This window comes from Calliopsis andreniformis, chromosome 2 (genome assembly GCF_051401765.1).
Source record: "Calliopsis andreniformis isolate RMS-2024a chromosome 2, iyCalAndr_principal, whole genome shotgun sequence".
NCBI classification, from domain to species: Eukaryota; Metazoa; Arthropoda; class Insecta; order Hymenoptera; family Andrenidae; genus Calliopsis; species Calliopsis andreniformis.
This window is the reverse complement of record NC_135063.1, coordinates 15,408,652-15,419,444: the sequence shown is the minus strand read 5'-3', so window position 1 is coordinate 15,419,444 and position 10,793 is coordinate 15,408,652. Positions and strand designations below refer to the sequence as shown.

At 32.5% G+C, this 10,793-nt stretch overlaps 4 protein-coding genes across 8 annotated transcripts; 1 reads left to right on the top strand and 3 right to left on the bottom strand.

The window, feature by feature from the left end:
- Positions 1-30: 30 nt before the first annotated feature.
- Pcid2 (PCI domain-containing protein 2) lies at positions 31-1,683 on the bottom strand. 2 transcript variants are annotated; one of them, XM_076388259.1, is made up of 5 exons: positions 1,541-1,683; positions 1,436-1,477; positions 1,233-1,354; positions 668-1,149; positions 31-591 (listed from the first exon to the last, which is right to left on the bottom strand). In XM_076388259.1, exons 1-5 carry the CDS (start codon positions 1,559-1,561, stop codon positions 77-79), a joined length of 1,182 nt encoding a protein of 393 aa, XP_076244374.1. In that variant the 5' UTR covers positions 1,562-1,683; the 3' UTR covers positions 31-76. The 2 variants fall into 2 exon arrangements, with proteins under 2 accessions (XP_076244374.1, XP_076244382.1); XM_076388267.1 differs by lacking the exon at positions 1,541-1,683 and having other exon boundaries at positions 1,250-1,354; positions 1,436-1,457.
- A 529-nt stretch (positions 1,684-2,212) lies between these two features.
- Positions 2,213-3,439, bottom strand: Sumo (Small ubiquitin like modifier). Its single transcript, XM_076388617.1, has 3 exons — positions 3,257-3,439; positions 3,056-3,181; positions 2,213-2,889 (listed from the first exon to the last, which is right to left on the bottom strand). Exons 1-3 carry the CDS (start codon positions 3,272-3,274, stop codon positions 2,749-2,751), a joined length of 285 nt encoding a protein of 94 aa, XP_076244732.1. The 5' UTR covers positions 3,275-3,439; the 3' UTR covers positions 2,213-2,748.
- An 837-nt stretch (positions 3,440-4,276) lies between these two features.
- On the top strand, positions 4,277-10,420 carry U2af50 (U2 small nuclear riboprotein auxiliary factor 50). Of its 4 annotated transcripts, none has more exons than XM_076392080.1 (8): positions 4,277-4,412; positions 5,380-5,609; positions 5,690-5,950; positions 6,036-6,174; positions 6,282-6,337; positions 8,910-9,191; positions 9,321-9,485; positions 9,569-10,420. In XM_076392080.1, the coding sequence occupies exons 1-8, from the start codon at positions 4,391-4,393 to the stop codon at positions 9,698-9,700; spliced, it is 1,287 nt and encodes a 428-aa protein (XP_076248195.1). In that variant the 5' UTR covers positions 4,277-4,390; the 3' UTR covers positions 9,701-10,420. The 4 variants fall into 4 exon arrangements, with proteins under 4 accessions (XP_076248195.1, XP_076248191.1, XP_076248193.1 ...); XM_076392076.1 differs by having other exon boundaries at positions 6,261-6,337; XM_076392078.1 differs by having other exon boundaries at positions 6,036-6,186.
- Hoka (hoka) lies at positions 10,111-10,705 on the bottom strand. Its single transcript, XM_076392081.1, has 2 exons — positions 10,344-10,705; positions 10,111-10,274 (listed from the first exon to the last, which is right to left on the bottom strand). The coding sequence occupies exons 1-2, from the start codon at positions 10,420-10,422 to the stop codon at positions 10,111-10,113; spliced, it is 243 nt and encodes an 80-aa protein (XP_076248196.1). The 5' UTR covers positions 10,423-10,705.
- Positions 10,706-10,793: the final 88 nt, after the last annotated feature.

Sequence of the window (10,793 nt, the reverse complement as noted above, 5' to 3'; positions counted from 1 at the left end):
TATATTTAGAGAAACAACAAGTTTAAAAAATTTTAATTAATTTATTAAACAAAAAGTACAGATAAGTTAATAATAATTATGGTATTGTCGAAAGTCGAGGAAATGGGTTTTGCTTAGAAATGACTAATTTTTTGTGTTGATGAGATATGTATCCCTTAATTTTTCCTTCATGTATTAAATTTGCAACAATGCATTCTACTTCATCCATATCTACATCATCGATTCCATGCATCTGCAAAGCTGATAATAAACTTTGTACAGGAACTTGATGTATATTTAATACTAAATACACTTTTTTAAATAGATTTCTGTAAGCTATTATTTTTAGTTTCTCGACGATTAAGTATATTCCGGCTCCTATAAAGAAGGCTTCGTGTTTTTCCATTACTTTCTCAAGATTATGTAAGTCCCCTTTTTTAACAGCTTCCATTAATTCTCCGAATTCCATTAAATTATATTTTTCTAGCAAACTGTGTTTTGGCATATATCCTAATAGCATTTTTACAGGCACGAGATATGTTAAAATTAGTCGCTTATTTTTTGAGGATTGCTTGTGACAGTGCTCGAATGCGTAAGTCAAGTGTTCGTCAGCTGAAAAATAATTAATATTGTTAATATATGCGAAGTACTAAATTTATTGCAATGAACTTCGATAAGCTATATTTACCAGCTTTATAATCACTGTCAAACATTGCTTTACGACCGACAAAAAATTTATACGTAATTTGTTGCGCTAAAGCGAAACGTGCTTTGTATGGAGATGATTCTATTGCTCTTATCAAGGGTCTACACAGATGTAGCTTGTTGATTCTAAAGTAAATTTTTAATAACTGATTAACTAATGCCAGCATTCCCCATCTTTTTGTATCATCTTCTGAACTTCGATTATCACAAGCACATACTCTGAAACAACCCATTAGACAGTCTGCACATTTCTCTAAAATTTCTCCAGGCTTCATACTTTTGTTAGATTTTGTATTTTCAGCACATACTGCTAAGAGCCTTAACTCTAAGCACATTGTATTCATAACAGGTAACATCCAGTTCTCCTCTTTTTGCATTTGGAGAATTTTTGTTAAAGACTGTACAGCAGAACTTTGATAGTTATACATAGCCAAAGGGTCATCTTTGTTCATTGCTGCCACAGTTCTAAAAATGTAAATATTACAATGCTTAATTTGATGATATTCTAGCAAGTTATAGAAAAACTTGGAGAAAGTTTTATTAGTTACTTTAAATGGTAAAGTACCAAGTCATCAAGAGGAGCAGATAAATGTTCCATGGCTTTGGTCATTGCAGTTTCAGATCCAATTTGAGAAATTGCAACATGATGATGCCGTAAAGACAGCAAGTCCTGTAGAGGAAAAGTCTCTTTATATTTTCTATGTTATGTTTTTGCATACTTTGTTATCTTTATATTGTTTAAATAATTTACCGCTAAGGTATCCCCATCCTGATTCAACCACATACGTTTGACCTAGTACAAACATAACCTTAAATTAATTATACCTTTAGGATACATATAACTCCTATATGTTACCTGCATTATATACGAATCCATGGCAGTATGGATAATTCAATTTTTTAAGGATTTATTTTAAACAATTATGTTTTCAATATCGAAGTATTTACTGAAAAGACTACTAGACATTGTCAAACACTACCATTGAGTACAGCATACTATACCCGTGGAATTAACTATACTAAATATTTTGAAAAACAAATCATTTGATGCAGATGTCTCTACCTAAGCAGCAAACCAATACTATAGGAATCCCCTCTTTATATAATATCCATATTTATTCCAACAATTACAATAAATTGTATCATACATTTTCACTTCGCCGTTATATAAAAGGTTAACGTTTGAATTTTAAATATTTAAAACTGATGTTTAAGTAATAACTGTAACAAACATATTATTTTCTTTTTGAAAAATCGTAAATTCGTTTTTTAGTACTAAATCTAGTTAGAGATTAATGAATACAGTATACAACTAGTGAATGAATAAACAATTTCTTGTAGAAAAGATACGACACAATTTATTTTTGTTCATATACAAAGTAATATTAATTTTATGAAAAATAAAAGTATAATGTTAACACTAAAGTTGTTGTTTAGACACATAACTACATTATTAAATATTAACACAACTTTCTAACAATGTTATTCATTAATTTTTTAATCTGTACATTGTTATAAGGAACAAAAATACCTAAAAAGATGTAATTTATTAAAAGAACTGGAAATTTTACATTGTAATAGTTTTTGTGAAAATCATTTACAAAGGATTTCATGTTTGTCTCCACTCAGAATGTATATTGCTAACAATAACATAGCGGTAAGCTGTACTTTCGTAATATCTCAAATCAAATTGTTTTGAATATAGACGACACATTGCAAGAACAAGAGAATTTCACAACATTTTGTAATTACATAAAGAAAACATAATGAAATGCTTTGTATTGTAACATGATGTCAGAAGTACTAAAATTCTAAGTTATTTAGATAATATTAAATAATATAAAATGTATGTAAAAACAGTTTTTTGAAATAAAACGAATGAGTAGATTAAACTGTATTTTGAATGTTTGATGCGTATAAAATGTGTAAAGAATTTTTTTATATTAAGAAACAAAATTTTTTCTTATATTTAGAAAGATAGAAAATAATTCATGCCTTTTTTCCAAAGCACTTAAAAACAAATTTTGTATGAAGTCCATTTTTAAACTATCAAAAGTTAATCCTTTATTTCCTACAACACCCTCCTGTTTGTTGCTGATAAACCTCTATAGTATCACCCTCCTCCATTTCCAAACTTGTTGGTGTATCTAATTCGTTTATAGGTTGTCCATCAAATCTAAATCTTACTGCAGCAATTGCCAAACCCTATAGAAATACAACTAATTATTATACAATTAAAAATATTAAACGTATAATTTTAGATATAACAAAAGAGCATGTACGATAAAACACTAACATATTGTTATGAAATTAAGTAACCTTGAGTTATCTAATACTGAGATATGGAAATATATAAAATAAAAAATCATACCACTCGATCACAATAGGCATTCATTAGTTTCCTGAGTGGTGTGTGTTTTTTAATTTTAAATTGTACCACCGCGCTGTCTTGCCCCAGTACTTTTAAATTTATGTGTTCTGATTCCGTTTTTGCCTCCTGCAGATAAAATATACTGTTGATTCATCATTTATCAAATCAGATGTAGTAAGTTTTGAGGTTATAAAGCATTACCTTTTTTTCGTCCGACATGTTTATGGTTTATTACAAATACGTTATCTTGTCAACGATTAATAATAAAATTTCCACCAATTAATTGTTAAATTAAACGTCGGACTATTTAAAATTCTTACAAATAGACGCACGAGAGAGCAACTCGCAACAACCCCGCTCCTACCTTTAGAGCTGTAATCACAACGTTTCCATCTTACACATAAGCGTAGTATCGTAGAAAGTTATTGGTATACAGGCGTTTTAAAAACCTAACATGGAGGTGATTAATAAACCTTCTAGGGAATTTTATCCTTAACTATAGTTATCTTTATCCTAGGAATATAGTAATTGTTTCCAAATACAGGCATCGACAAAGTATAGAATAGACTTACCATCCAATAGATATTTTTTGTCACACTTTACTATTTTCCTGTCGTACCCGACATTATCAATTGAATTTAAAATAAAATTACAGCATTACAACCAATAAAACATTACTCGTAAATTTCGTAATTCGTTCATAAACGCAGGGGGTATAAAAAACCAACTGAGTTATGCAAAGTTGATATTGCAGACCATGTAGTTCTAACGATTTCGAATTTCGTACCAAATTTGTATAGTAATATTCCTAAATGACGGCTGTACTAACCTATCTTCGCGTGTTATATCTTTTTTTTTATTATATCTGTCCTCTGACACCATTTTATGTATAAATTAATATAAAAAATTCTACTTTGATGTTAAAGGTGGCTATTGTTGCACGTTTAATTTTCTAAAGAACAAATTAATGCGTTGCAAGGGTTGTTTCACCTTAAAAAGTATGATTCAAGCAAACGATTTCATAAGTATTCAGGAACCCTCTTCGTAAAATTTAACATACATGCATATTCTTAAATTACACATATGAATTGATCAGATTTAAAAAAATAATTATTTGTATTCTAATATTTATTGCAAGAGGGAGATCAATTCCGGTTCCATTTTACGCCACCTGGAGGCAAACGTATCAAGACTATATTCGCTAGCTAACACTACTTTAGCCTATCGCCATTTCGTAATAAAAATTTGTTTCAAGAACGATTGACATTTGCTAACCGCGTTATATCGTTCGCTTATCAAGAACGAATTTCGCGTTCCAGGTAATAAGTAAAAAAAATGGGCGAAGATTATAACGGTGGTAAGTATTCCAAAAGTCTTCAAAAATACTGTGCTTTCCGTCACTGTTCCCGCGTTACAGCCAGGTAAATAAGTTGGGTGATTGTAATGGCCGGAGAAACACACTCGTGAAAGTGATAAACACACCTTGGAGCATTTCCTCTTACAATTCATTTCGCCCCACCGAAAGCTCTCGATCGCGAGCACTGCCGGAATTATTCCAACACGAATTTGAGCAGTACTTAAAACATTTTTCGTGAAATCTAGCGAATTTATCGATAACCTGAAAAACAAGCATCTACGAGGATTGTTCTTATGGGTACATTTTTCATTATATATTTGGAATATCGAATAATCTTAAGGATCTTATTGTTTCACTGACGTCGCTTAAAGTTTTTTTTTTTCAATTCTTTTTCTTGACTTATTCCACTTTAATCAAAAGCAGTTACAATTATCATGATTACAATTGTAATCTTTGAGGTTTAGGTAATTGCATACATTACCTATAAGTGATGTACAGGATGCTTCAAATCTGGAAGTACAAACTTCACTGATTAATGAATGGAACTAATGGAAGGAAGCAAATGAATTTTAACAAGCTTGAATACGTGAACTAATTATTCAAAATAGTAAAGTTTTGTTCTGCAACTGTTTTATTTTCTTACTAAAAATAAAAAATTTTTTTATTTAAAATAAGTATTGGATGAATAGTGTTTTAATACAGATTAATTTTGTTTAGAGCTTTGCCCAGTGATGATGGATTCATACTCACTACTTTTTTTTACTTGTTGTAAATATTAAGTACACAAAATAATGAAAAATATTAAAAAGTCATAAAGTATGATTTAGATATTTATGAAAATAACCTGCACCACTATTCAAATAATTATAAAAGTACAGCAATTCATGATAAAAGGGTCCACTTTTCTTGTTAATAAAAAAAAGCAATGGTACCTGTTATGCTTAAGTTTTTCTGATATTTTCAATAGATCGAGATCGCCAAGACCGTGATAAGGATAGGGATAGGGACAGAGACCGTGATAGGAGGCACAGATCTCGCAGTAGAGACCGTAGGAAACGTTCACGTTCACGTTCTAAAGATAGGAGAGATAGGAAAAGGAGTAGTTCACCTAAAAAGAGCCGTAGTTCTAGAAGGAGGAAACCTTCTCTTTATTGGGATGTTCCACCACCTGGATTTGAGCACATCACTCCCTTACAGGTAATATTATCCTCAGTTTACAAAGGTTTATAATTTTAGAAGATCAAATTTTTAGAAAACTTCAATTTTAATTTCAACAGTATAAGGCAATGCAAGCTGCAGGACAAATACCAGCAAACATTGTGGCAGATACACCACAAGCAGCAGTACCAGTTGTCGGTAGTACAATAACTCGACAAGCAAGGAGACTCTATGTAGGAAACATTCCATTTGGGGTGACTGAAGAAGAAATGATGGAGTTCTTCAATCAACAAATGCATCTATCAGGGCTTGCACAGGCTGCTGGAAATCCAGTATTAGCATGTCAAATCAATTTAGACAAAAACTTTGCTTTCTTAGAGGTACAATTAGATTTATTTCAAGATGAGATCTGCATTCATAATTTGCATAGTCCTGTAACAAAGTATACGCGAAACTTTTTTTTAGTTCCGTTCGATAGACGAAACGACGCAAGCTATGGCATTTGATGGTATCAACTTCAAAGGACAAAGTTTGAAAATAAGAAGACCGCATGACTACCAGCCAATGCCGGGAATGACTGATAATCCAAGCATGAACGTGCCAGGTACGGTCCCCGGTATGTTTAATGCATACTCCATTTATCCTTAATTCATCCCGAAAAATTTTGTGTTAACATAACGTAAAATATAGTGCAACGTTTTGTCGTTTCAGACTCTCCACACAAGATCTTCATTGGTGGTTTACCCAATTATTTGAATGAAGAACAGGTACGCAAACGAATTCATTGTACAATTTTATTTATTGCACATCTTCGGATGCACATTTATTCACTGTTGCCTATATTCATATACTATACCTCATTTTGTTATATTTATTCAATATTGTAAGATTTGTGAAACATGTGAACTATACGTAAATGGCACCAGTGATTAAAATGATTGCACCAGTGTATAACAATGCTGTAGGATTACTTTGAATATGTGCTAGTTCTCAGCATTGTGAGTCATACCAAAGGATTAAATTATAACATAGGCATTTAGCTATTTAGCGGAGATCAAACTAACGAAGATGCGTCGACTACCCAAATGCCACAGAGGTATGTATGCTGTATCCATTGGATTCCAGCGTCGACTAGGCTTTAACTAGGAGTATCAGGGTTTAAATTCCATCTTTCTACGTCTGGTCAAGCATAGGCAATCTAGAGCATCGTTCTCTCGAAATTCTCATCTCTTCTTGAAACACCATTACTGTATCGTGGATAGGGAAACTAGAACTCTAGAGGTGTTACAGCATTTAGGCAGAGATGCGGTCGCAGCATTCGTCTTTCTTTTACAGTCTTTCTAGGATCATCGTGGACCCAGCCAAGGGAATACGAGATTTTTCTTTAAATTTAGGAACTTCTAACAAGATCCTCAAATCAGGGGCTACAAGGGATGGGGTAGGAGGGGAGTGGAAAAGATGTTTACTCATGCTTGTCTTGAAATTGTTAGGCACAGAAAACTGTCTTCAGAAATAACGATCCTTCGTATCATTACATCTGGAACACTTTTGCAGAGAAAATCCGTTTTCCGCAGTGATACATGCAAAAGGATATTTTAGGACTGCAAAAGATAAATGAACATTTTATCTAGTGCATCAGTTTTTTTTTTTCTTGACGGGATTACAGGGTCAACACATAATCTTATGTGCATCTGGTAACAGCTCCAAGTCTTTTGGCACTTATTCTTTTCAGGAGTATCTTTTTTCTCTTGCAGCTGTTTTCTTTACAGGCTTTACAGGCTTTACAGCTCTTCGTCCTTGTGCCTTGTTACGTTTACAGGTTACGCGAACGAACTTGTGTTCGAGTATCAGTAATGTGCATTCATACAAAGACAAAGTGCAAAGAGAAAGTAAGACGATATAAAAGTCGGTAAATGTGATTATATTGAACGCCAGAAAAAAAAGTTAATGCTGTGTTCTTACAGTGGTACATTGTTGGATTGAAACAAAGAAAAAACAAAAGTATAACCATTTGGTTAATTATATAGTAAAACTGTGGACTGATACCAGTGCCCTTTCTCCCCATTTCTTAGCTTAGGGTCGCGCCGATCAAAAGCATTTGCTTACCACTACCACTACTTCTACCACTACTACTACTACTACTACTGAACATGACAAAATACCACACTGCCTGGAGAGAGGCTAGCCCAGTCCCTCGAGGCAAGTACTTATATCATTTTCATGCCTTCGTATTGGGCTTATGCGACTTTTGCAGCCCCTTTTCCGAAGACCTCGGTTCTTCTATGTAAATGGTGCGTTTTCTAATTCGATAGTTTTTCATTGATAATAGCGTGTTGCTTACCCACAGATATTAATGATGCAATAGGGAGCATTGAGTGCCATAAGGGATAGTATTTCTTATAAAATCTTATAGATACATGAAACTTCTTTAATCATCTGAAATAGTAGCTTAGTTTGCTAGGTGATAATATCTAAAATTGAAATGTGTCTTCATAATGATACAGTTCCTATTGGAGCATATGTATTATGCAAATGTTCTTGTTTCTTTCAGTTGTGATAGCATGAAAAATGTTTTTTTTTCTAAGATCATTTTTTTTAGAGTTTCTAGAAGTATTTTTTTTCAGACATTCTCTAGACACACAAGTTTGCATTTACATATGCTTTGATAAGATGAATTGAAATGTCTATAAAACATCTATTGTAAAGTTGAGTATATCAACACCTGAAAGTTTTGCCTCTCCACAATGATAGTACATCTTTCTTAAATGCAACATGCTGTTATCTCTGCTTCAGTGTTTTCAGTACATCTGGAGAATGGAAAGACGTAAGTAAATTTAAGGTACACTTCTTTTTGAAGAGAGAATAAAAGTGTACATGGGAGAAATCCACGCTCGACGAGCAAGAGTGTTCTGTTGAGAAACCTTGACAAAGATCTGTTCCAGATTGAAGTAAAACTTTCGTATGTAAGAAAAGTATTATATGAAGATGTTAAATGGAAGTCGAGTAGAAGACATACATTTATGCATTAATAGTGAATTCTTTGTTTTCAGATTATGCAACTTTCATACTGCTTAATTATCTTCTATTTCTTACATTATTATTTTATGTATTTAATTTTTCAAGAAGCGAGACAATATTTTAAAATTATTTACAAATTTTAAACCACATACAATGTCAAAAGAGGTGATCACTCCACGCAGTAGCGGCATTACGCTAGAGTAAAAAAAAAAAAAAAAAAAAATGTAAAAAAATAACAGAAGAAAAGTTGCATAATCTGAATGAATCTAGATCATATTGATGTCACAGAAGTAAATAGGTAATGTTGTTCTTACAATACAGGTGAAGGAGCTGCTGATGAGCTTCGGACAACTAAGAGCGTTCAATTTAGTAAAGGATTCAGCTACAGGTCTATCCAAGGGCTATGCATTCTGCGAATATGTTGACGTGTCGATGACCGACCAAGCAATCGCTGGATTGAATGGAATGCAGCTGGGAGATAAAAAACTAATAGTACAACGAGCTAGCGTAGGTGCTAAGAATCCAATGATTGGTGCACAAGCTCCAGTTCAAATTCAGGTGCCTGGATTGTCCATGGTGGGCACGAGTGGACCAGCAACTGAGGTAACAAAATTTGATTTATTGTGATTCCTAAATCTGACAAGATATTTGCATAATTTTATTTTTTTACAAACCTACACATATATGTAATACATAGTATTACGAAAATTATCATTACATACAAATGCTTAGGTGCTGTGCTTGCTGAATATGGTAACTCCCGAGGAACTGATGGAGGAAGAAGAGTATGAAGATATTCTAGAAGATATTAAAGAAGAATGTAACAAATATGGCGTAGTTCGGTCTGTGGAAATACCAAGACCTATAGAAGGCGTAGATGTACCTGGATGTGGAAAAGTAAGTTTCCTTATAATGTACATCAAATTTTACTTTCTTCCAGGGCACCATACTGTTTTAACCACATGTTCTTTTTTAAATAGGTATTTGTCGAATTTAATAGCGTGATCGACTGCCAGAAAGCACAGCAAACCCTTACAGGACGAAAATTCAATAATCGCGTTGTTGTGACGTCATACTTTGATCCCGACAAATACCATCGCAGAGAATTTTAAAAATAGATTTTTCTTTTCATACCAATTAATAATTGACAACCAATGTATAATATATATATTGAATGAACACTCTAAACGAACCCGAAAATTAATCAATTCTCTTTTATCAGAATGTACAAAGTAAATATTACAATTGTTTCCCGATTGTATTGTGCATTGAAGAATAATTGTTGTAGCTTTGCATATCTTTTGATTATATATAATCATATATAAATAATGCGTAATTTATGACACGATATTTCTTAATTTGAAATTAGTAACAAAAATGAAAATGGTACGAAAGTACAATTATGTGAAAATAGCGACATTATGAATTTCGATATTGAATTAGTGAGATTAAAATGATAGACGATTGTCAAAGACAGAATTACATTAATAAAATAACACATTGTCACTGTGTTTATTTTAATTTAAGCTTCATTTTGTAATGCTGGCTGATACGAAGCATGACTTTCACCAGTATCAGCGTTATCAACTACAAATTTTTGTAGCATTACGTACAGGCCACCACCTCCAAGGAGCATACTAATTCCTAGTAGAAGTACTATGGACCACGCTGGTATCGCAGTTCCCCCTAAAAGTCACAATACTTCGTCAGTGTATATAATTTTTTCCCTATCTTTTCTAAACATTTTTAACTTACAATAATAGCGCCTTGTAACTGTTTTTCGTCCTCTTAAAACCTTGCGTCTTGCTTCAGCTCCATCCATGAAGATTCCCATGATTACTAATTGAAATTAGTACATTAAAATGTATTAGAAATTGAAGCTAAACCCATAAATTATAAATTACGCAATATAATAATTATAGTCAATACTATTTTATTCATAAATATGTTGTATAATTAATTTTTTTAAATTATTAAGCTTTATACACTACAAAGATGAAAATATATACTTACAGAGAGCAATAGTAACGTAACACAACAATTTTTTGGAGTACATTTTTTTCGTCTAGATGTGAATTGTCAAGAATGGTGACACAAAACTGGCACAAAACGTAGTTTTTAGTCGAAGTAACTTTTGAACGTTATGAGTGAATCAAGAGACTGATAATTTGAACGTGCATTCATACTGAGTCAACCGTTTGTTAA

Excerpts from the sequence above, each read along its gene's own strand:
- Pcid2 (XM_076388259.1), bottom strand. The coding sequence starts at position 1,561 with ATGGATTCGTATATAATGCAG. Across the intron at positions 1,478-1,540 it reads TGGATTCGTATATAATGCAG|GTCAAACGTATGTGGTTGAA; the intron begins GTAACATATAGG and ends TGTTTGTACTAG. Across the intron at positions 1,355-1,435 it reads AGGATGGGGATACCTTAGCG|GACTTGCTGTCTTTACGGCA; the intron begins GTAAATTATTTA and ends TTTCCTCTACAG.
- Sumo (XM_076388617.1), bottom strand. Across the intron at positions 2,890-3,055 it reads ATGCCTATTGTGATCGAGTG|GGTTTGGCAATTGCTGCAGT; the intron begins GTATGATTTTTT and ends GTATTTCTATAG.
- U2af50 (XM_076392076.1), top strand. The coding sequence starts at position 4,391 with ATGGGCGAAGATTATAACGGTG. Across the intron at positions 5,951-6,035 it reads AAAACTTTGCTTTCTTAGAG|TTCCGTTCGATAGACGAAAC; the intron begins GTACAATTAGAT and ends ACTTTTTTTTAG. Across the intron at positions 9,486-9,568 it reads ATGTACCTGGATGTGGAAAA|GTATTTGTCGAATTTAATAG; the intron begins GTAAGTTTCCTT and ends TTTTTTAAATAG.
- Hoka (XM_076392081.1), bottom strand. The coding sequence starts at position 10,422 with ATGGGAATCTTCATGGATGGAGCTGAAGCAAGACGCAAGGTTTTAAGA. Across the intron at positions 10,275-10,343 it reads AGTTACAAGGCGCTATTATT|GGGGAACTGCGATACCAGCG; the intron begins GTAAGTTAAAAA and ends TGTGACTTTTAG.